Source organism: Erithacus rubecula, assembly GCF_903797595.1.
Source record: "Erithacus rubecula genome assembly, chromosome: Z".
Lineage (NCBI taxonomy): Eukaryota > Metazoa > Chordata > Aves > Passeriformes > Muscicapidae > Erithacus > Erithacus rubecula.
This window is the reverse complement of record NC_136661.1, coordinates 19,310,431-19,335,678: the sequence shown is the minus strand read 5'-3', so window position 1 is coordinate 19,335,678 and position 25,248 is coordinate 19,310,431. Positions and strand designations below refer to the sequence as shown.

Below are 25,248 nucleotides of genomic sequence, written 5' to 3'. Positions count from 1 at the left end.
ATAAATGTTTTTTAATTGCATTTGCCTTTTTGCAAAGGCTTCTCGCTTGTAAATGTTGTTGTTAACTTTGTTAATTCTTTAACATTGCTGTTTGCCTACATGAGTTACTAAATACAAAACTAAAGGAGAGTGAGGAATTTCAGTTGTCCTGAAGCCAATGTAGGTCTTCAGTCTCCACTGTTCAGGCAAATCATTATGCAGTCAGCAGCTCAGGCACTGTTAGAGGCTCACAGTGGGGATCATGAGTGAGGCTGGCCTGAAGAACTGAAGGACTCCACAGACAGAAGCTGGGTGGTCTTCCAGTAGCACGTGTGCTTTGGTAGCTGCTCTACCTGCAAGGCTGCAAATTGAGAACTCTCTTTATAATCAGCACAGCCCCAGTCAATGTGACACAGAGCACGCACTGTCTTGCACAAATAGAAGATGCACTTGATGGATGAAAGGCTGTGCCAGGAAGAAAAAGAAAATCTTGAAGGGAAATGAATATTCCTTTAGCTAACAGAAGAATTCTAGGTTACCCAACTTTCCAACTTTTTATTGCTCTTAATCTTATCTGAATTGCATGTGGAATGACTCCAGGGTCTGGAGTAAAGTTTATGGTGAACATTTTATGCCCCTATTAGCCATACATAATTTCTCACAACAACAGTATGATCCATAGCCTACATTCTTCTAGGAAGATTACCTGACCTGAAAATTATCTGTTAAGGTTTCTGCATTTATAAAACAGGGAAGTACAGCTGTGGGCTAAGTCAACACTTTTTCTTACAATTTAGCTTTAACACCTTCCAGATTCTGTAGATTTTTGTGGATTGTGAAAGAGAGCAAGTAAAGGCTCCACATCTCAAGTTCCTGATGCACTGTGTCCACTGCTGCTTATCAAAAAAACCCACAAAACAAAAATACTTTTGGAAATGAGGTTAAAGATTTTGCTGTGAAACATCTGAGTTATGTCTGTAGAGGTACTAATTAAATATATGAAATCTGTAATAATAATGTCTGTGTATGTTATTTCTACTCGTAATGCACAATGCATGCCCATACAAAAATTGGATGTATATATATTTTAACAATAAAGACAGATAACTTTTTAACAGAGGTTTTCTTTAAGAGGTTTTCCAGACAAGTACTGACCTAGACAAGGCCTCCTGAATTTATACCGGGAAATTATCTTCCAACACTACCCATTTTATATGTATAAAAGAAAGAAATAAACTATCTTTTGGCATGCTTCCTGTAATCCTGCAGACTCCAATTCACTATGGTTTATGAAACTGTACTTGCTTCTTCCTCCAGATATTTAAAATTATGTAAAATAAAATATTTAAAGAAGAACTAGAATTCAACTACCATCACTTGCAGTATTCAACAGACACTGATCTTCCTGATTTCACTGGTCAGCTGATCTTTCTGGGGCCACAAAAATATGAAACTTGTAAACAGCAGATAAGACCTGGCATGGAGCTTGTATGTCAGCAGACAATACTGAATAGATATAAATGCACATCCTGTCCTAGCTGCACATTTCCTCTGAAAATAGAAAGATAACAAAGGAACAGGCTGACATGTTTGTGTTACAGAGTAAGGTTTAAACATTTTTTACATCAATCCACAATTCTACACATTACAGCTTCAAGCATTGCATTTTATAGTTACACTATCATTTTGACTTCCATTAACTCTCTTCATTCAGGAAATAATAAAGAAATAAGGAGGATTAACAGAACAGCTCTCTGTCAGAAATCCAATCCATGTTTATTTTCCTTTAAAACTTTTTAAAGAGGCGTGGATATTATTGCCCTCAGCATACCTATCATAAGGGCTCCACAGAAATGTTCTCCTCTTGCATAACAGCCCACATCTGGCTTGCTCTAGGCATGACAATAAAGCCTTCTCATGCACAGAACAAGACACTGTGCATGGCAGATGTACTGGCTTGTCTGATACAGAGGAGATTTCTTGCAAATGATTGATAACACTACAGAAATGAGCAGCTGAGTTTGCAAGATTTTTTCTAGTAAAAGAGACCAGCAAAGGCCACACTGCAGCTACTTGTATTCTGTACCTGCCTGCTGAATAATTTGGTTTTGATGTGGGAAATCTGAGTACACTATGAGTGCACTAAGCAGCTTTCAAAACCATTTTGGGAGCCAGTCAGAGCTGTCCAGTAAGCTGGATGTAGGTCAGAGGCTGCCAGGTGGATGGCCTCCCATTAGATGAGATGATTTGGCCTTTGGTCCCTTTTGGCCTCCATTTATGATCTGAATCACCTGCAACAACAGTCTGCTCAATGCTTCCCATAAGCAGGACTCCTGAACTCTTGATTTCACATCTCCAGGTTATTAATTCCTGCATTTCTTCAGACAAAGAGGTGTTTCCTTTGTTAAAGAAGGGAAATATGTGATTCACAATTTTCTACTATTAGTTTAGTACTCTTTTTCATGTTTGCTACCTCACAGCTTCCCCTGGGAGAGGCTCACAACACTCAGCCTGGACAGATGCTCTCAGCTCTGTTCAATGCTGCTGTGAGAGGCTGGAGCTAAAAGAGAACATCTATGCTCAGTAATTTTCCCAAACTCAGCTGAATGTTATGTCCAGAAGACTTACCATATTGTTTTAATTAATACAAGATTCTCTAGTGTCATTGAGGTGATTCTGGAAAAGGAGAAAAGCATAGGTGATTTTTAGGCATGTAAATGGCTAATACAGGTTGAACTAGAGATATTGATAAAGATCCTTTAGATATTTGCTAAACATATTCTTCCTTATGTAAATAAAATGCACTATAAAGGAGATAGTTTTCAGGCTTACTAAAACGAAATTGCATTGTTTTGTAACATAGCTCTTGGAAATCTTAGAAGTAGTGCTGACAAATGACACAGTCATCTCAGAGAGAGGAAAAGGACATAAGAGTTACAGCTTAGTGTAATTTTATATTTGAAAAGCTATTACGACCAAGTATGAACTGTTCATTTAAAATGTTCAGCCTAACCTCACAGTAAAACTAGATGGTGAAAGCCATAGCAAAAAAGAAATACAGTGGGAAATGCCATGGGAAAAAAAGTAAATGGTCAGAACAAACCATACATCAATCAAAAACAAGCAAGACACAAACACTGATAGAAGGTGCTGAAACGGAAAATTTTAATTCTTGTTTTGTACTCTGCTTGAGTGATAGCTTTAGTAGTATTTCTGTTTGTATTATAAACTATTGGAGATATAGTTCTTCCACTAAAAATTAGATCTCTGCTAGTTTAAAACAAACCTTCATATATATTTAAACGCAGGAAGCATCCACATTGCATATGTACTGTTGTGTACCAAAAAATAAGAATGGGTGTGGCAGGCAACTCCTAAGTTGCAAATAACTGTCTGAGCAGACCTACTGACAAGAGCAATAGTACTGTTATGTTAACAAGGCTATTAAGCAATAAGCACCACGGAAAAGGGGTGAAGTTCATAAACAAGTCAATTTTCAGGAATTAAACCTAGGCAAGCTCATCAGAGCCACTGTATGAGGCTGATCTTGTCTTGTCAGCTTCCACGTAGCGGCTTTCAAAGGGCAATCATGCTATCTCTTCTGACAAGTTAAATTATTATACTGATTTATTTGGACGAGTGCATTTTCATCTGGTGGCAGGACATGAAATCTGGATGACTAGGGGTGCCCTGAAGACTCCAGTGTAGAAAAGAAACCTGAGTTTCACGTTGCCAGTGCTCAGACAGGATGGCAGAGGGGCTGGATGCAGGCAGTGCCATTCACTCGCTATCTCTCCCTAAGGTGCTCAGCCAGATAGCCCACTGGGCACCACAGAGAGCCTGGCTGGGCAGGATTGCACTTCTGGCTTTTAGGCTTTTGACACCATTTTATAACACCCATTTTGTGCACAGCTCAATCTAAATTATAAAGTAAGATGGTGTTATAGAACTGCATGGAAGAGTGGCTGTAAGAGTCGGGGGGACATGGGATGAAGGGAATCCTGTGGATGTGAGTCCTGCCTGTGACGGTGTATGTGGCTCTAACACCACCGGCCTTCCAAAATATTCTGGCGTGCCAGACTAAGGAATGTACTGCAATGCAACTGCAAAACGTACAATCTAAAAGGGGAGACACAGACAATCCTCGTCTGCAAGAGGAACAGAGGTGAGCAACAAAGATGACAGAGGGATTGGAGTGTCCCTCTTGCGAAACACGGCAGAGGGAGCTGGGCCTCAGAGCATGGCCCAGGCTCCGCTCGGTGCCGCTGAGCAACAGCACAGGAGACAACGGGGCAGAGAGTGATGCCCAGGAAACTGCACCTCAACATGGGGAAGAACTTTACAGCATGATGATTGGAACAGATTACCAGAGAGACTAATTTCATAGATACTGAAGAATTCTCTGGCGACAATGCTGCGCCGTGTGGTCTGGACGATCCTGCTCCAGAGGAACAGATGACCCACCATGGTCCCATCCAGCGCCACCTGTTCTGTCACCCTGAACCCGTCACACTGCACAAAATGGACTACAACTCCCGGCATGCCCCGCCCGCCGGGCCCCGCCCCCCGGCGCGCGCGCGCCCTGTCGCGTGGAAGGTGAGCGCGGGGCAGGCCGGGAATGCGAGTCGGGATTGGCCGGCGCGCGCCCCGCTTTCCAGCGTGCCGGGCAGCAGGAAGCGGCGGCGGTGGAGCGAGAAGCGGCGCGGCGAGGAGCTGCTCCCGGTGAGTCCCCGGCGGAACCGCCTCCCCACCTCTTGGAGCGCCGCGTCGTCGGGCCGCGACCCGGCCGGGAATTGAAAAGGGATCGATTTAATGCGCGTTTTGATGACGTAATAAGGAGTAACGAGGCGGCGGCGCTGCCGGGCGCCAGGCTCGGGCTGGCAGCGGTCAGGTCCCCTCCCGGGACGCCCCGCGGGTCCCCGTGCCTGCCGGCGCCGCTCGCACCGCGCCCGGATCCACCGTGCGCGGCCAGCCCTGGGCGCGGGCCAGGCCTTCCGCCTTCGCCCGCTCCGGGCACTCTGCGGCCGCTCATTGGCTTCTGCGCCCGGGGCGAGCGCTGCGCGCGCCTCACGATTGGCCAGGGTCCCTCTGACTGACACCGGCGACCGCCAATGAGGCCGCGGGGAGCGCAGGCCGCAGCCCGCGGGAGGCGCGCGCGGGTGGCGGGAGCCCCGGGTGGGGCTCAGGCGGCAGGGGCGCCGCCTGGCGGGCGCTGTGCCCCGGAGCCCCGCGGCAGCGCCCCGCGTCCGCGCTGCGGGGCCGGGCGGCGGCAGCGGCATCGCGCCCGCGCCGCGCCTGAGCGTTGGTTTTGGGGAAAACGTGCGGCAGCGTGCATGAGGAATTCCAGCTCCTGCACTGGCCGGGCCGCGGCTCCCCCTTTGCCAAGATGGCGGTGTTGTGGGCTCCTCCGAGCCGCCCCAGCCCCTCCCGCCCGCGCCTGTGGGGTGCGTGTGCGGGAACAGACATCGGGTGCCTGGAATCCACCGAGTTCCACATGCAGCCCAGGAGAATAGTAACAATAACATGGTTTCGTTGGGGTGGAATTATAAAAGCAGCTCGGCGGATCATATGCAGATCACATGAAATGTGTCCAGGGTTACAGGCTCATAAGGGTAAGGCAGTATTTCCACGAGTCTTCCAAGGAAGTTGCACAGACAACTGAAGCGATCCACTCTTGTCCCTCAGCTGTGAGCCCACTCCTAAGTGGGAGTTTGGATCACTTCTGTCCGTCTTCCTCGGCTGCTTTGTTTTCCCAACTGTACTTTTCACTCTCATTGAATGTGTGCTGTTTTGTCAGGCCTTTTCGTGCAGTATGACTGAGGTTTTTGAAATGAGAATACTCAATGAATGCTGCAACTGAATTTAGTTATACAGTAAATTTACATTTTTACTAGTTCTGTGTAAATTAATGAACTGTCTAACATAAATTGTATGTTTCTTACTGTGTTTTGTAAGCCTTCTAAGAAAAAGGCCTTTTAGTGTATCTTGTGTTTGGTGTGCTAAGATTGCACTATTATTTTGAGATTTGGGGTGTTTCTTTGAAGGTATTCCTACAGTCAGTTTGGAAGTAAAGCAAAAATCATGGGAGGTGAAAATCACGAGATTTGGGGGTCAGATTTTTGTTTTAAGGAATTACGCTTTTAAATGCAAGTCATCTGCCCTTTTATAATGTATCAAAAATGGGCAAGAATAATCAAACTGTGAAGTAGGTAGCTGACACCTTCCCACATGAGACTTTATGTGAAATACCAGATGGAAAAAGAAAGGCGGGAACTTCTGGCTGTCTTTCTTAGACCCACCATTATAGATGAGGAAAAGAGAATGCAGCTGCAGCATCTGCTCCCTTCCATCTGCATCTTCTCCTCTACCTGCTCAAAGACCCTGACAGTTTCTGCTGTGAAATATGGAATACATAGAATTGGCTTAAGAAAGGATTTTTTTTTTTTTATATTGGCTCTTTGTGTACTGCCTTCAGCAAGAAGGGCAGTCTAATCCATGAAACTGAGATCAGCCAACAATCTCTGAGTAATGTCCAAGTGTTAGAAAAACAAATTACTTATTGGTAGAATTGCTTCTTAAGCTTATGAAGACATCCTTTAGTGATCTCAGACCTAAGGGCAGGCTAACAAAGCCTGGGAAAGTGGATGTACCACTGATAGTGGACACAGAGAATGCAGAGGCCACAGGACATGTAGCAGAACCCCCTAAAGAAGGAAGAAACCAATAAACCAAATTTAGCAATTGTGTTGAAATCAGCTCCAACTGGGTAACAGGTAATTCTGCCAAGAAAGTCATTAAACAGTGGAAGAGTGAATACTAATTAATGAGAGAATTATATTACTTGTAACCAATGAACACTAATCCTTTTGCTTGCTAACATGTAAAATTAGTAAGAAGATTTTATAGTTGGGTAGTTGATCTGTGGAATTCCACTGGACACCTAGGCTTGCACAGCTCTGAAATAAATAATCAGTGTCACCTTAAATGTGTAGTTATTGGTTTATTGCAAACAAAGTAATGCATCTGACTTCTGTGGGCAACATTTTTGTGGTTGGCAACCACAATAGCAATAGCAGGTAGGGCTGGATTTCCCTAAGTAGTTGCTTCTTATTTCACTTATTTCATTCTTTTAGTAAAACGACTTCTTCATGGGTGACTTTTTTCTGAGAGACAAGAAGGGAGAGTGTGTTGTGGTGTAAAAAGGAGCTCCATAATTCTTTTGTTTCTGCAGCATTCTAAATGTAAGACACATTAGTGTGGAGTTGAAGATGAGCTTTTTTGCATGGATATGAAGTAATTTTGCCTGGAGGTGATTTGTAAAGTGCTTTTGTTGAAGTACTTGGATGCTCTGCTGCTGCATAAGCAGCAGACTGCTTCACGTACGTTGGTACTAAAAGTGAGAAGACAGATCCCAGTTAGATCCTTACAGGTGTCAAGCAGGAATACCCTATGTCACCTGTGTTATTTAGTCTCTCACTTGATCCTCCTCTATAAATTGGAAACTGATGGTCAATGGTTCCAACAAGGAGGTTTGGAAGTTACAGCCATGGCCTTTGCTGATGATTTGGTGCTGTTGAGTGATTCCTGGGACAGTGTATGTGGCATGCATCTCATCCACAGGCACTGAGTTCTGCTAAAGCGTTCCAGGTCTGAGATCCTCTGCAGCTCCCAGCCTGAGATATGTTTATTGTGTTAGTAAGGGAGGAAGGGCTATCAGATTATAAGCATTATGTGTCTCTTTCAAAAGGCTGGCAAAGAATATTTTGATTTTCTGAAGAAGAAATATAAGTAGGATGGGTGAGTAAGCTTCACAGCAAATTAAATCCCTGGCAATTGTGATGCACTCAGAAATTGAAAACTGCTGCTCTATTGCATCTATATTTAAAGGAAGTAAATATCTTGTTCATGAGCTGCAAAACGTGACTTAACAGTTTTAAGAACTGTCTTTTAACCAAGTAGATGGGTGGGATTGCAAGAAGTAATTATATGAAGATTGTGAGATTATGCTGCTGTGGTGTAGGCTAAGTAACTGTGGTGATGTTGCATCCCTGCAGTATTTGCTTTAAGGGTGGTTGGGTCCTAATCCGTAGGTTAAAGAAATACCCACTTTGGCTGCTTCTTCATGTGCCCAAATAAGACAATATTCCACATCATTAGCTGTGCCATTTCCTACCTGTCAGCTAACACTGGGTCAAAAAAAGTTTTTCCATTAGTTTTATAGTCCTGGCAAAGTGCTAGTTAAGTCATATTTGTATAATAACTTGGGTGTGCACAGTATTTACTGTGTGGCACAATATTCTTACTCTCATACAAGATTTGTTTTGCAGACCAGGCCTTTTGCCATGGAAGCTGAGGAAACGATGGACTGTATCCAGGAATTCCCTGAACACTATAAAGTTATTTTGGACAGACTGAATGAACAACGTGAGCAGGACCAGTTTACAGATATCACTCTGATCGTCGACGGTATGTGCAGGCCTGAGAACCAGCTGGTATTCAGAGAATAATTCTGAAAGTTGTGGTGGGATGCTGTTAGATTTTTTCATGGTCAGGTGTCAGACTGGGCTGTGATCAAATTCTTAGTTCTGTACAAGTTACTTCGAAAGATTCATCATAGTGATTAATAATTTTGCTTCTGTTTTCCCAAACAAGAGACTACAATATTCTCAGATGGAAGTCCTCTTTGAAACTGCTGTGGTATATTTAAGGATTCCCAAAACATCGTAAAATGTTTTTCTTGGGCTTGCCTGACCACATGCAGAGAACTTCTATAAATACTGTGTCTAAATAAAAAAGCCCCACACCTTGAAATAATATTTAATTCTCACAGCAGCTTCTCGGGTATCTGTGTACTACTTAAAAAAGGTAGAAGCACACACTTTTTGTAAGTGTTCTAAGGGTGTAAGAACTGTTTTAAAAGGATGATGAAGATACAAGTGCTTACTATTTTCTTAGGAAGGGTGGTTTGTGATAGATCACTTAAGTCTGCTTCATATTCAGAATGTCTTAGAATGCATGAACATTACAGAGAATATAGGCAGTGTCCTCTAGGACAGACTTACCTAAAGGAGTACCACCCACTCTTTAAAAAGATAGCAGCAACTCACTTGAAGAAAAGTGATCCTACAGAGTCCAGATGAGAAGGAGGGTAAGCAAATGAAGAAAAACAAATATTCTTCAGGTACAGCCACAGCTTCACTGACAGCACTTGCCCTTAATGTTTGCCTCTTCTCTGTCATTACCAAATTTATGTGTTGAACTCGGAGCTGGTTTTGTGTGCAGCTGTGTAGTTCTAATCCATGTTGCCTTCTTTATCCCTGTATCACTGAGCCCTATAAATGTTCATTCCTCCACTGGGGAGAAGAATAGAGACTCTGGAAGGAAGAATAGAGCAGAACCACTTTTGTTGTGTGGTTTATGCTGGCAGAGGTGATAATATACATCAGTCTGCAGGAGTAACAAAACCATGAGACATACAGAGCTGAGCCCAAGACATACAGAAAAAAAGTTTGCATAGAAATTTCTCGTAATTCATTTCTTAAATGAGAAACACATGAGTGAGGGAGGGAGGGAGGGAGGGAGGGAGTGTGAGTGAGTTCTCCAACTGGTTGAGTTGCAGAGCTTTAGCAAGGTTCTGTGTGAGAAGGGATGAGCCAGCTTCAGTAGTGTCCAGTGTTACAAGGAGAAACAGTATATGCTGCTGGAATAGATGTTTAAACTGGGGTTTTTTTTCTGCATCTGCACTTATTCTGCACTATGAAGGAGGAAGGTGTTACTGTAAACCAAACTTTCTGTCTCCCTTTGCAGGTCACCATTTCAAAGCTCATAAGGCAGTTCTTGCTGCCTGTAGCCAGTTCTTCCATAAATTCTTCCAAGATTTCACTCAGGAGCCTTTGGTGGAGATTGAAGGTAATCTGACTTGTGCAGATAAGAGCATTCAGACTTGTGTGGTCAAGCTGGAAATTATTGTAGCATCATTAGTACAGGCCAGTGCATGGAATGTTTAGGGTTGGAGTAATAGAATGTTAAGATCTCCTAGGCCCAGCCTCCCCTGCCATGGGAAGGGATGCCTCCCACAAGACCAGGTTGGTCAAGGCCGTAGCCAGCCTGACTTTGAACGCTTGAACACCCTTGGTCATTGCAGTTAAACTTTCTAGATATTAGTTCTTAAGTTGTTCTGAGACAGCTACTAACACTGGAAAGAAAGCCTCCCTGAAGAAAAGTGAAAAATGAGAACAGAAAGAGAAAATGTGACATTATGTGGTGCTTTTTGTTTGTTTTTTTTCCCCCCTAATAAATGGCTAGTGAAAGTCAGGTAGACCCTTTATATGTTTTAGGATTAGCAGTACTACACAAAAACTTTCCCAGAGAAAAGCTGGTCAGCTGAAAAAGGCTGTCAGTGATGGCCAGTGGCTGATGCCTTGGCTGGGATGCCAGAGCAAGCCACACATGGAGCAATACTTATGTGGTAGGCAGGGAGGAAATTAAATTCCTGGAGCAGCATCTCAGCCTCCAGGAATAGTTTTTTTTGTGTTTAAATGTATGTATTATTGAAACAGCTTTTTGTCCACCTTATAATTCTTTTTATATTTGTTATGGCAAAACTCCACCACTGTTCCAGACTCACGTTTCCTTAGTAGGTGTTTTTATTCCAACATGAGTGAGGTTGGAGCTAGGTGGTTATAAAGGTCTCTTCCAACCCAAACCAACCCATCCAGTGGAGCCATTTAAGGGTGTGATCTTTATGAAACTGGCAGCTACAGTACTGTGATGAAAATGGTGTGCAAACAAGTGTGCAGGATTCACTGGAAGGATGAGGCTGTGGAATTGTTAAAGGTAACTTGTTTCTCTTGCCTGTACACAGGTGTAAGTAACATGGCCTTCCGTCACCTAATTGAGTTCACCTATACAGCAAAGCTAATGGTACAAGGTGAGGAAGAAGCAAATGATGTTTGGAAAGCTGCAGAGTATCTACAGATGCTAGAAGCAATCAAAGCACTTGAAATCAGGTAAGCATATAAGTCTCTTTTTCTTCCCAACACTGAAGGAGAAAGTCTCAATAAGGATTTTGCAAGTGCTGGCTGCCAGTCTTTTGCAGTGCTGTTTCTTATGCTGGAACCTCCTTAACTTGTGTAGAATCATATATTCTTCTACTGTAACATACATGTCAGAATTACATGGGGTAAAACAAAAATATCAGGCTACAACTCAATGTTGCTGTTAGGCTAGAACTCAGTGACAAGTGACGTGGCTTGTAAATGTTGCTGATGTTGTAGGGCCGTGACTCTGTGGTAACTGATGTTTGGTCTCTGATAGCCACACCTGACTGACAGCTGGCTGGGCAGTGCCAATGTCTCTGGTAATCTGACAACATTAACAGCTTTGTGCTGGTGTTTTGATTTCATGGAGCTTTCTACTGTTTCTGAGCAAGCAGTGATCTTAAAACCTCTTGCTGCAAAATTAATCTCTCAAACTTTTTGAATGAATGTAACTGTTGAAGTCAGTTTAATCTGGGTTCAATACTCAGTCAAATGTTGCTGCAGCACCTGTTATCCAGTACTAGAAACTGTAATCCATTGCCAAAGTCTAGATTGAAAAAAGTGGGTGCCAATCCCATAATAACTTTTTCATCACCTTCCTTCCATTTCACTTCCTTGAAGTTCGCTCATGTTCTTATTCCTTCTGCATGCTACACTTGGCTGGTTTTGGTACGTGATTCAGGAGCTCCTTGCAATGTACATGTCATCTCATAGACATCAGAAATCCAGGCTATATGAAACTGAGTTTAGCTAGTCTGTTTTCCTGTGTGTGAACAGACTAAGGTGCCATTTATAAACTGTGGCCTACATTACCTCATTAGTTACACATATGACAATATGACCTGGTGTCACAGCCCAAGGTGTCTCTTAATGCTTGAGATCACCTCAGGAGGACATTAAGGTGCTCTGGAATTCAGGTTTTCCCCGAGGAGAGAGTGCAGGAGGCTGTTCTCAGAGGTTTCAAGGTTGTTTATTGTTTGTTATCTCAGGAATGCTTTGTCCAGCAAACAGCGGTCTGCTCGCCAGACGTCCAGGGCAGAATCTGCCTGGCAGAGGCAGGACTGATCTTTTATACTCTAAATTATGTACTAGATATTTACAATTAATTTCCAATACACCACAGTCTTATTACAATTTCTAGTTTTGTCCCCATCCAGTTGAAGGATGCCAAGGTGCCACTCCAACATGGATGGAGTGAAGAAGAAGGAGGAAAAAGTATCCACGCCCCAAATCCTCCATCCTAGCCATGAGCCCCTTAATATAAACATTCTAGAAATCTGCTTATTCTACGTTCTAACAGTCTAATTTACACTCTATTTTTGCAACTTGCATTTCTTCACTCAATGTTGGTAGATTGTTCCAAGGAGTTAAATCCAGCCCCTGAGACACATGAGTCTCATTTGAGGATTTTTGGGGACCCCGCCAGGGGGTCATGAGGCTCCCAGAGAAGCCAGAGGAATACTCTGGACTCCCACAACTTGGAAATAGTGGGCGAAGTCTTGTCTCCTGTTACTAGAAAGCCTGAAAGTGATAGAGAGTACATTACAAGAAAGGATTCATCATGGTGCTGAGGAAGGTTAAAAGCACAGCTTACTCCAGACAGTCTGTTTGATGGGAAGATAGCCACTTATTTTTGAAACTGATGATCAGTAGTAAAACCTGCAGCACAGTAGTGCTGTGGATGACTTGAAAGCATTGGCTCACTCAGCTGTGTCTGTGTCTGAGATGCTGTCCTGTCCCTGACATTTTGGAGGAGGAGGGTTGTGTATGTGTTACTCAGTGAGAACAGCACAGAACTGAGGTTTATTTGTTTAAGCCCAGAAAATTAAACTAGAATACTTCTTTCAGATCCTAGTGGCTTTTTTTCATGTCATCTGTCAGCAGTGTGCCTTCCTGAACTATGGGATATGTTAACCCTTGTGTGTATATAACCACTGTGTGAAGTCACAACTAAAATGTTTTCTCACAGCCTCTAAGTACTGCTTGCAGTTGCACATGGTGCAGATGTTAAGAGATGAATGGCATAGGAGGGACTTGAACCTTATTTCTGAGTAGACAGGCCAAAGAATTTATTATTTTAGAAGAGTTTACTTTCCAAGTACAGAATTTCACAAATTTTTAGATAAGTCAATAGGTTAGCTGGTTTTTCTTCTTGATAGATGCTTTGTATCATTCAAGCAGAGCTATTTATTTAAAATACTTAAAATACTTAAAAATATTTTATCAGCTTTAACAATGTTACTTAACAGCACTAAGGAGTGTAGATTAAGGACAAATTAGCTTCTGATGTGCACACAGTTTGTGTCTGATTTGCACATAGATAATGTCATCATTCAGCTTTGAGAAACAGCTAAGGAAGTGTTGGATGCAGAACCTCATTACTATGTAGGAATTATGTCATTGTTAAGTGATCTTAACCATGTTTATGCAAATACTTTTCAGGAACAAAGAAAATTCATCACCCTTAGAACCAAATGAAGCACAAAGTAAAAATAAACCAAAAAAGAGGAAGATTGCTGAAACCTCTAATGTTATCACAGAAACATTGCCATCTGCAGAATCAGAGCCTGTTGAAATTGAGGTTGAGATTGGTGAAGGGACAATGAAAGTGGAAGAGGACAACATTGAAACGCTTGAAGAAGTAGCTTCTGCAGAGCAATCCATAAAGTACATACAGACAACGGGTACATCAGATGAATCTGCTTTGGCTCTTCTGGCAGATATCACCAGCAAGTATCGTCAGGGAGAGAGAAAATGCCAGATCCAAGAAGAAGGTGATAGTGCAACTGACCCCTCGTGCAAACAGGTAGAAGGTATTGAAATTGTGGAACTTCAGCTGTCACACATGAACAATTTATTCCACTGTGAGAAATGTAACCGTTCATTTAAATTGTTTTACCATTTTAAGGAACACATGAAAACACACTCTACTGAGAATTACAAGTGTGACATATGCAATAAAAGATACCTACGAGAGAGTGCTTTGAAACAGCACCTCACCTGTTACCACCTTGATGAAGGTGGTGCCAGCAAGAAGCAAAGACCTGGCAAGAAAATACATGTATGCCAGTATTGTGACAAGCAGTTTGACCACTTTGGGCATTTTAAAGAGCACCTTCGGAAGCACACAGGTAAGAAAGCTGCTACAATCCTGTGCTTGTGGCCTTCATTCTAGTATTTTGGACTTTTGCATGTTTTGGGGAAGTAGGTAATATGCTGAAGAAAATAAATGAGTCCTCAGTGCTAGAAATACTTGTCTTCTAGTTACAACTAAAATGCTAGTATGTCTTTTTGTTTGTTTGTTGATGTTTTTGTTTGTTTGTGGTTTTTTGTTTTAAATTGATGTAAACTTTTGGGGGATTGAGTCAATTAAAAGTAGGTACCTAAAACCAGAAAGTAGTAAGGAAGCTTCTCTGTCAAGTCTATTAAACCTTAAAAGATGTTTTTCAAAATACTTCCTTCCCTGTCTTCAAAAATACCAAACCGAGGAACTAGTTTTATTTTCAAAATTTCCTCGTAAGTATTTCTGTTGAAATATTTAAATCACAAGTCTTCTTGGTGGGATACAATCTAGAGAGTTTCTTTATCTAACAACTTCTGAGTAAATGCCTATTAAACATAAAATACCCTCAAAGAATTATGTCTTGTACCGTCTTGTTTGGAAAGTTTTACTCTTGCTCTTGTTTTGTCTCATTTATGATTTGAATTTGCTTGGTTCATTAAGCAAAACTACTAAAACTAGCAAAAAAATTCTGGTCATTATAGTACACTTTTTTTTACTGTGAAATCTGCCTCTTTGAAATCTGGGTAGGAAAGATCAAAGTGATTTGTGCTCCTCCTCTTTTCCTTTTTAGTATGGGAGATTATTGTTTCTTCATCTCACTGAGATGAATCTGCTGAGTGAACAGACACTGAGAATGACATAGATAACTGAATGTAAAATAAACATGGTCTTGATCTTTCAGATGTTTTTGTTTAATGTGACAGTCATAAGTAAAAGTTTAATGGAGCGCAGTAGCTCCATTTCTTTTGCAGCTTGTTATTGGAAAAAATAGTTATCATTCTTTTAATTAGAATGTCTTAATTTAAATAGAATGTACCTGTATGTGGAACTGCTAAGTATTCATTTATGGCTGTCTCTGGTCCATTCCAAATAACCTCCTAGAAGTTCCTTTTATAGACTTTTATAAGCTTTGAGAAGTCCTTATCCCCTGTAAAGCAGGGAGTGTTTCTCCACTATAAGCAATTCAAATATATACTAGTTAACAAAAATCTATTCAGGAGAAAATTTGTGGCAGATAACCAGAGTAATCCAAAATATGTAATATGTTTGCTCTTGCAAAAAAGAATTTTCAATTCAAAGCAAGTTAGCATATCACAAGAGGTACAAAATATACCTAATATATATTGATCTAATAAGTATAACGTATGGAATTACATACAGTTTAGCATTTTCAAAAGCCTTAAGCTTAAAATCAGAATAGATACCAGCATTTAATTGTGATCTCCTAAGGAGAATGAAAAAGCTCCCACTCTGTTAAAGGCTTTCTAAATTCTGAGCTCTGTGTAGCACTGGTTGAATGCTGAAATGAACTTGAAAGGACTGAGAGAAGATGTCATAAAAATATTTTATCCTGTTGTTGCTCAATCACTACACTAGCAACTACATTAAAATAGCAGTGGAGCCGTACTAGGATGATAAAATGGCTTGGGTTGGAAGGTACCTTAAAAATGATTTAGTTTGACCCTCTGGGACCAAGAACAGGATACCTTCCACTAGACCAGGTTGCTGTGAAGCACCTTCAGCCTGACCCTGAGCACTTCTCAGGGATGGGACAACCACACCTTCTCTAGGAGACTTGTTCCAGTGCATAACCACCCTGTGAGAAAAAAATTTCTTCCTTATATCTAACCTAAACCTACTCTGTTTCAGCTTAAGGCCATTCCCCCTTTGGCATTATCACTACATTCCCTTGTAAATATTCCTTCTCCGGCCTTGCTCCCTGTGCACTGCCTTTAGGCACTGGCAGGTGCTCTTAGACCTCCCTGAAGCTTTTTCTTCTCCAGGCTGAACAACCCCAATGCTTTCAGTCTGTCTTTACAGTGTAGCTGCCAGGAGGATCTGCTCCATGGTTTTTAGGGCATGGAGGTGAGACTGGCCTACAGTTACCCAGGTCTTTCTTATGTCCCTCTTTTGAAAGAATTATGCTTCTGCTTTTCCAGTCATCTTGAAATTCACCAGACTGCCACACCTCAAATTTTATGGATAGCTGCTTAACAATTTCACCATCTCTCTGAGGACCAGCAGATGCATCTCATCAGGTTCCATGGACTTCCCTTTGTGTTTGAGTTAGTCCAGGAGCTCTTCGGTCATCCATGCATGCTCTGTAGAATCATAGAATCACTGAATGGTTTGCATTGGTAGAAGCCTTGAAGATCATCTAGCTCCAAACTCACCAGCTGCTTGGGCAAGGCATGATTTTTGATCTGCAGGGCACTTTAGTGTCCTCTCTGCCTTTCCTGTACAACACTTCAAAAATGTAGCATATAGTAACCATTGAGGGGAATGCTTCCACCATTTAACATATTTCTGCGGCTTTTAGGTGTATAAGTGACACTTAAGTTGCTTGTGAATTTCTTTTGAAAAGCTTATTAGGAACATGTAAATATTTATGAAGATTTGTTTTTCCCCCACAATATCCAATAACTACCACATGCCTGAAAATGCAGGCTTTTAAACTAGCTAGGATTGATCCTCATGGTATTCACTGAAATGGCTCAGCCTCTTTTGGAGTTCATTATCCATTTATTTCAGTAGTGGTGCTGGTGGCAGTACCTATACAGATTATTACAGACTTTCAGAGGAAACACACTCTTCGAGGGCTTTTTTTGTAATTTAATTTGCTTGAATGTCGTTGTGTTTGTGCATGGTGCAACACCCTTTGTTCATTACCACTTGATGCCAGCATAGTACCTTGGATGATAAAAAGACCTGCTTTCAGCTTCCCCTGCTGTTGTCCTTAGCTGGCTTCTGTGTTTGATACCATGGTGGAAATGAAGTGGCCAAACTGAGAAGAATTTTTATCTTGCTTGTGCCCATTTATGTCCCTCTGTGCTTTCTCTTTGGTATATTTTGGGGGAAAGTTGGTTGCAGGATTTTTTTGTTTTAGTATTGATGCACTGTTATTTCACAATCATTACGTGACAGCTTTGTTTCCAGGAGCTCAGTTTCAAGCATAAGCTATTATTATTGAAAATAAAAGGTTGTATTATTTAAGTACTTCCCTCTTTACTATGTCACTTTGTATATTGACTAATTGTTAGTTCTTTAATTGTAACTATTATGAGACGAAAGCTCATATTTCTTTAAAATATTTTGCCAGAATAGTAACATCATTTCCACAAATACCTTAAAAGCTACTGGTAATTGTTACATTTGCTTTCTTCTAAATGGAAGTTATAACTCTGCATCAGTTTTTTGCCCTTTTATATTGAATTTTCATCTATTTTTCTGCAGAATAATCCTGTTGGCCGCATCTTTACAGCATATTTATCAATCTAGACGAGAGAGAGGTGAAGAAGAGAGACCTGAAAGAGGCATGGGTGGTTTTATACGCTTACAAACCCTTATATCTGTCTTAACAGGTGAAAAACCCTTTGAATGTCCAAACTGCCATGAACGTTTTGCTAGGAATAGCACGCTCAAATGTCACCTGACAGCCTGTCAGTCTGGAGCTGGCGCTAAAAAGGGAAGAAAGAAGCTATATGAATGTCAGGTGAGTCTGAGGTGTGAGGTACCTTCCTCCTTCAAGGAGTATGGGAGGACTGAACAGGAGAGGCAATGAGAATGGGTTCTAAGAGCTACTTCAGTAAAATAATATTGAGTCACAGAATATGCTGAGTTGGACTTGTCCCACAAGGATTGAGTCCAACTCCCAGCCTTGCACAGGACACCCCAAGAGTCACACCATGTGCCTGAGAGCATTGTCCAAATGCTTCTTGAGCTCTGTCAGGCTAAGTGCTGTGACCAGTGCCCTGGGGAGCCTGTTCAGTGCCCAAACATCCTCTTGGATGAAAAGCTTTCTTCTAATATCCAAGGTGAACCTCCCCTGATTCAGCTTCAGGCCATTGGCTCAGGTCATGTCATTGGTGACCACGGAGAAGAGATCAGTGTCTACCCCTCCTCTTCTAACAAGGAAGTTGTAGACTTCCTTGTAGTGTTGAAGTGAGTAGAGTTGTAATGTTGTAGAGTTGTTGTGAGGTATTTGGAGTACAATCAAAACGCAGATAAATTCTCACATCTAAGTATGTCCATTTAAAATAGTGGAATTACTGATGTGGAGCCTTATTATACTTAAAATCATAGAGATTCTTTTGGCTAGGCTGCACTTTGCTGGTCTTTCTGCTTCCTTTCCAAGGTTCTTGATACACTGACCTACGCCTTTCCCACTTCTAAGCACACTTCACTAAAAGTGAAACCCAAAGTCCAAAATACAAATTATTATTTAATTTCTTTTTATCTTTTATTCTCTGTTTGATACCAAACATACTGATTTTGTCTGGAAAGTAATTATTATTTATGATGGCAGTCTGTAGTATTTTTTAAGCAAAATAAATGCTGTACAGAGTGCTAGGGTACTTTGTCACTATGTGTAACTCACATTTGAAAAGCTGTTGAGATAAATCTAACTTCACTTTTAAGGAGCTGATTCAAGTCATAACTAATTTTCTAAACTTCCTTATCCTCTCACAGATGTTGCAAATGTGGATTTCTGTTCTTCAGCCTGCAGAAACTGCAGTAATTCTTGGATAAATTATTAGAACTTTTTTCTCTTTAGAACTAAATTTGAACAAATAAATCTTTGTTCACTGAACAAAGAGGAGAAAAAACTGCTTTCTTCATGAGTCCTTTCAGTGTTTGTGCCTTGAATACTGAATTAAATTCTGTGTAGCAAGAACAATAATTATGTCCCTGAGCATTGCTGATAGTCATTATCTTTATATATGACTAATTTTGAGTGTTTATCTATAATATTAGTGTTTTAAAAACGGTATGTGCAATCTCTTTCTGAAATATGAGCCTGGGGGAAAAAGGTGTGACAGTAGAATTACAATCCATTTTAGCAGACTTCAGCAGCAAAATGGAGATGTTTGTCTGACTTCACCTGCTCTTGATTTAATCCTCAGATATTCCCTCCATTATCTTTCTGTGCTGTTACTGAAAATCATTAAGAGATAGAACATCCTGTTTCAAAACTATTTGCTGACAGTGAAGGGCTGTTGAAATGTGTTTTCTTGTTGCTTTCTACAGCCAAACACATTTGCATGGATAAAGACTCCTGAGCCTGTGGGTTTTTTACTCCAAGCCTGACTCTACCCCACTCTTCTGTCTCCTCTGCCCTGCATCTCATTTATTTCTGCAGTCTCTGTGTGTTGTTTTCCAGCTATTTATGTCCACTGCCAGCTGAAGGGAAGGAAGGGAGCTCATGTGCTTTGTGAAAATAGCATGTCTACTGTTGAGGCAGTACTTTTGGCTGGAAGAGAATGAGAGGGATGGATGGAGTTTTAAAAGTTTTATCTGTTGAAAACACTCAAGTAGAGTGTTTTTAAAATCACAAAATGGGAGAGTTCAGCCTAGCCTGTTAAACCTCAAGATGTCATGAGCAAGTTGATAAGGAAAAATTGTTCAGTAGTACTGCACCTAGAATGTCAGTAAAACAAAAATCTGTATTACACTTTCATTGCACCCTATTAATGCATAAATACCTTTCCACCCAAAACTCTAGTTCCAGACATGTATGGATTGGAGTACGATACTGTATGATACATGAATTTCAGATGAGAAAACTTTCAAATGCTCTACTGACTCATGAATTTTGTGGAAATCTGTCCTGGTTTGAAGGACAGGTGTCTGTCAATAAAGGCAGAAGCTTCTCTTTGAAATGGAGAATGTAAACCCCCTTCCTCCAAGTTATTATTATAATTTTGAAATTAAGGGGTTCTCATGCAAAGATACGGGAATTAGGAATAACAGTTCTTTACTAGGAAAATTAAAACAGAAATACAGAATTACAAAGAACAATCCCAAAATACTGACACAGTCAGAATACAGCCTGACACCCTGTCTGTCAGGGTGTTGGCAGCAGTCCCATTAAATGGTGGCTGCATCCTCCTGCAGTGGCAGATGTGGTTCAGCTGGAGCAGTGCTCCTGTAGAAGCTGCAGTTTTCCTCTGAAGGTCCAGGGATAATGTGGGAAGGTCCAGCTTTCCTCTGGAATCCAGTGGAAAGAAGGTATCTTGGTGTCCAAAATCTCAGTTTTTATCTAGGTAGGAAAGGCTCGGCTCCTCCCCCTGGCTGGAGCATCTCCCATGGGATAATGTAATTTTATCAGTCATACAGAGGGACTTAATGGGCCAGCAGCAGATGATTTCTTCCTGGAGGGAGGATAATTGCCCCACCTGGTCTTAGAGATGGCCCATTAGCAGATAATATGTGCCACGGAGATGAGGGTCACTGCCCCACCCACCTTCAACAGATGGTGATAGAACACACATTTCAGCCACATCCTGTATTGCAACCCAAAACAGTATCTTATGTATGTGCAACTCAAAATAGCTAACCATTCTTAAAAAAAGTCAAAATAAATATCAAATCCCCTGTTCATTTAAAGCTTTCTTCTCAACTTTTACTTTTAACGTGTATGTTTTTGTTAAATCCAAGTAGAAAGAAGCTATACAGTCTGAAACCATGATCTCAGATAGGCACTGTATTTTGTCACATTTCTGTTGGCGCTGTTTAACACACTGTATCTTTTGTTTCAGGTTTGTAACAGCGTGTTTAACAGCTGGGATCAGTTCAAAGACCACTTGGTAATACACACTGGTGACAAACCCAACCACTGTACCTTATGTGATTTGTGGTTTATGCAAGGCAGTGAGCTGAGAAGGCATCTCAAAGAAATGCACAATGTTTCAGAACTATTAGTGACAGAAGAGGTTCTCCCAGTGGAAGGTATGGAAGCTGAACCAGTAACATCAATGACAATAATAGAACAAGTTGAGCAAGTGCATGTCCTACCAGTAATTCAGGTACAAGTGGATCCTGCACAGGTTACTGTGGAGCAGATGCACCAGGATCTCATACAGGACAATCAAGTGAAAGGCACACAGATGGAGGAACTACAGGAACAGGTGCAGATTAGTTACTTGGAAGTTGAACACATTCAGACTGAACAAGGTGCTGAAGTTCATGTGGAGCAGTTACATGTTGAACACGTAAATCAAATACAGATGGAAGAAGTACAGGCAGAACTTATAGATGGATCAGACCTTGAACAAGTAGAATATCAAAGTGTTGATCAAGGAGAAGCAGAAGAAAAGGATCATAATCAAGCAGATGATGCAGAAGAAGAACATAATGAGCAAGCTGAAGACTTAAAAACACAATTAGTGGACACACAAAATGCAAAAGTGGATGACTAGGACAAATAAATGACACTGCAGTTTTAAGAATGAAATACCAAATTATTTTTGTTAACTTTTACATTGGTTTTTGAACTGTCACTGGTCACCTTTCCAATATGCTGTCCATTGAAAGCTGGACAAGTGGACCAAAATTAGCTTTCTTCCTGTACAATTAGACTTCTCTCATATGTGAAAAATACTTCCCCGTTCATGTAGTGCCATGGAACAGAAACTGCCACAGACACAGACAACTTTGTGAGATTTTTAGAAATTAATAGCTTGTATCATTGATACGTCATTCCTGGGCATAAGTAAAAGTAATTTCACCTCTTTTCCTCTTGCAGTATAAGCAAAGTCTTGTAAAAATTTGCAGAATGTTTGCAGCAGGAGAATCGGTAAAATCTGAGGGGTTCTGCTGTAAGTAGCAAATAAGTACCTGTGAATTTTTGGATCTTGGGTTTCAGTCTGGGCTAAAAGCACTGTTGCTGGAGGTCTCTGAGCACAAAAGTCCTGTGCCTTTTCAACACTGAGTGGTTGAATTTCCACAAAGTTTCTAGAGTTTTTGAGAACTTAGTTCTGTAAAAGGCAATGTAGGTAATGTTATAGTGCTTTATATTTTTGCTTGAAATTGCCGGTTACTGATTTTCTTTTGCATTAATTTTAGAGGCGGGGGGGCTGAGGGAGGGAACAGACTTCACTTGGATGCAGCAGGACACTCTAAAAGGGACACTTAAAAATAGAAAAAGCTTGGTAGAGTCTGTGATAAATATGATTTGGAAGAAAGCTACAAGCAGGCTCTTTTATAAATAATCATTTTTAAAAATGAATATGTTTAAACATACACAGAGACTTGTCTATATGGTATCAGGTTCTTGGGTTTTTTTAATGAAATTCTGACACTTGACAAAAAGATGTGCTACACTTGACAAAAAGATGTGCTAAACATAAAAGTAAAAGCCATAAGTATGAGTGCTAAACTGTGGATTGAAAAGTAGAAGTGTAAATATTTTAATCAATATTAGAAAATAAAACAATACAAACCATTAAATGTTGCATTATTTGTTTTATCCAATATATTAGGAAAACTGAGTGCCTGGCAGTTAAGTGCATGTTCCAGTGTAAAGGATCAGTCTCATTTTTAATATGATTAATAGCTTTTTACTGTAAAGTTAGATTTGTTTACAAAATGCTTGTCTGTGGTCAGGGATGTTAAGAATGTCTTAATTACTGCTGGAGATTAGAGGTGCTCCAAACTCCTGAAAAACTTTATTTTCAAAGCCTTAAATGACAGGTAGAATTTTTGCAAGGACAGTCCCTATTGCTCTTGGTAATACTACAGATCTTAGTTAAAATCAGGTTTTTCTATCCCATCTTCAAATGCAGAACTGTTTCCTGGTATTTGTTTATTTTTTTTATTTATTTAGTTTCATTCAATATTACTGTGTTTCATCACAGCCTTTGAGAAATTGTTACAAAAGAAACATGGGTATCAATTAAAATCTCAAACAATTTGATTAACGTAACTTGCATTCTTTTCTTATGTTCTGTGTTTTCTGAGATGCAAGTAATCTGTGATGAGATTCTGTGCAGGGGAAAGGATGTGGCCCCATGTTAATCATGAAAGTAAATTTTAGGTATTATATTTATACCTGGCTTTTAATAAGCAGCTTGTCTTCTGCTAAAATGGAAGGAACAGGGCTGTTTACTTAGCTGCCCAGCTCTAAACTTTATTAGGTATAAATGCATGTAGGCAAAGTCTGTCTCGGTGGAATTTGAGGAACAATCTGATTGCGCATCTGACCAACAAACCTAAATTTTGTGTAGTTTTTAAAGTTGACTGTAAATTGAACAATTCCATGGCATCGGCAGCAAGGCTGTAGTTGGTAAGCACAGCTGGGCTGTTTGCTCCTATGGATTTGTAGCAGAGGAACGATGCTCTGTGGCTGTGCCCAGCGTCGCCTGTCCCGATTCCCGGTGAGGCTGGTCCCTCACCCTGGGGGACATGGAGGAAGGCAGTCCTCAAGAAGGAATTCTCCTTCCCAGGGCCGTTCCTCCGTCCCCTGTAACCTCCTTCCCAAATGACTTAAGCCCAAGTTACCTGCCGGTCTCCGCAGCAGCTGACCCCTCAGGAGAAGGGAAGGTTTTGCGGGGCAGAGGGAGCTCCCGGGCCGGCAGCCGTGAGGCGCGGAAATGGCGCGGCCGCCAATAGCAGCAAATGGCGGCTCCGGGCCGGGCCGGCGGGGCCGGTGCCGGGACAGGGTCCCGGGAAGGGTCGGGCCGCGGGGCCCAGTGGAGCCGGAGGAGGCGGCGGGGGGCAGCCGGCTCCCTCCGCAGGGAGCTCAGCCGAGGGCCGGGGCTGTGGGCCGACGGATGAGCCTCCCCGCCTGCCTTTGCCGACATGCCGCCGGAGGAGTTTCGGTAGTTTCAGCAATAGCGCCTCGCTGCTGCTTTACTCGGTGTGCTGATTTGCCTAGAGACAAAGTACACTAGCGAAGTGGAATCATGAAGAGGCTCCAAGCCCACCTGGACGCCTTGGTGTGTCACCTGCTCCAGGTGATAGTGCCATAATCTCCAGAGGCCCCCTGCAACCCAGGAGAACTGCGGTTTTTCCCGAAGGGATTGCTGGTGCACCATCCCGCATCTTCCTGATGCAGAGCCGTCCCTCAAACCCCCCGAGCAGCATGAGGCAGGACCTCGGCGTGAGCCCCCCGGGATCCAGTTGTTACTTAAATGTAGATGGTTTAAGATATACTTGTGTTTTACCTGAGCCCCTCTCACATTTGGGCCTAACTGGAGCCTGAGGCAAAAAAGTTTTGATTCAAGGAAATCTCATCCCGTGTTTGACCTACAAAATACACGACAAACTCCATGGGAGAGCCGGGGCATGCTGCAGTGTTTTCTGCGTTGGCTTGTTAATTCTTTGGACAGTCCCTGTGCCTACAGCTTAGTATCAGGAGCAAAGCTGTCATTTCAGGACCTCTCCTTTTAATGGATGTAGTCTGGCGTCTCAGTTCAGCTACACCAAGTGGATTTGTTGATATCACGGGTGCAAAGGTGTTCCAGCCTGTTTAAGTGGCCCTAGTTCAGGATAACTAAAAACTGGTGCTTGTTATCAGAGAGAAAAGAGTATTTGCTCTTATATATGTTAAAAAAACCCACCATAATTTAAGAAATACAATTCTAGGAAAAAGGGTCCTAAATGGCTTATGTTTTTTCTAGCACTAAGTAATTTATTTTAAAATATTTTGGCAGATCTGCAGCAGATCTCAGGGCCTGAGCAATCTCATGAATGGAAATGAGCAAATAATTTAGTTGAGTTTATTTATTTTTCCTGAACTTTTTAATTTTGTCATCTAAATTTTATCATCGTCTTTCGTTAAATGATGGTTGTTTTCTAAATAGTACCTTATCCAACAAATAGAGGTGAGGGTTTTAAGATTTTAGTTAGTCCTAGATAGTCATTCTGTTTGGGAATTAGGAAATAAAATACCCGAACATGCCAGTTCTCCTTACAGTTGCTTGTTTGGGACCTTTTCAGAGTGTTGTTTTAAAAATTGTAGGTCTGGGGTGTTTAAAAAAATGTCTAGTTGTGGAGTTCTTAGATTTTCCAGATGGAAAAACAATGATTTTGTGAACTAACACAGATTTTGCACTATTGCAAATACAAATAATTTATTATAATGTAGTGATTCTGTTTTGAAGGCAAATAAATTGCACTGGAAGATAGCTGGGTTTTTCATACTGCAGCCACATTACAATAAACTCG

General features: G+C 41.4%; 1 protein-coding gene across 2 annotated transcripts; it reads left to right on the top strand.

The window, feature by feature from the left end:
- Positions 1–4,575: 4,575 nt before the first annotated feature.
- Positions 4,576–22,404, top strand: ZNF131 (zinc finger protein 131). 2 transcript variants are annotated; one of them, XM_079329953.1, is made up of 8 exons: positions 4,576–4,701; positions 8,307–8,445; positions 9,787–9,888; positions 10,844–10,988; positions 13,461–13,824; positions 13,927–14,149; positions 17,664–17,794; positions 20,841–22,404. In XM_079329953.1, exons 2-8 carry the CDS (start codon positions 8,322–8,324, stop codon positions 21,498–21,500), a joined length of 1,749 nt encoding a protein of 582 aa, XP_079186079.1. In that variant the 5' UTR covers positions 4,576–4,701; positions 8,307–8,321; the 3' UTR covers positions 21,501–22,404. The 2 variants fall into 2 exon arrangements, with proteins under 2 accessions (XP_079186079.1, XP_079186078.1); XM_079329952.1 differs by having other exon boundaries at positions 13,461–14,149.
- The last annotated feature ends 2,844 nt before the right edge of the window (positions 22,405–25,248 follow it).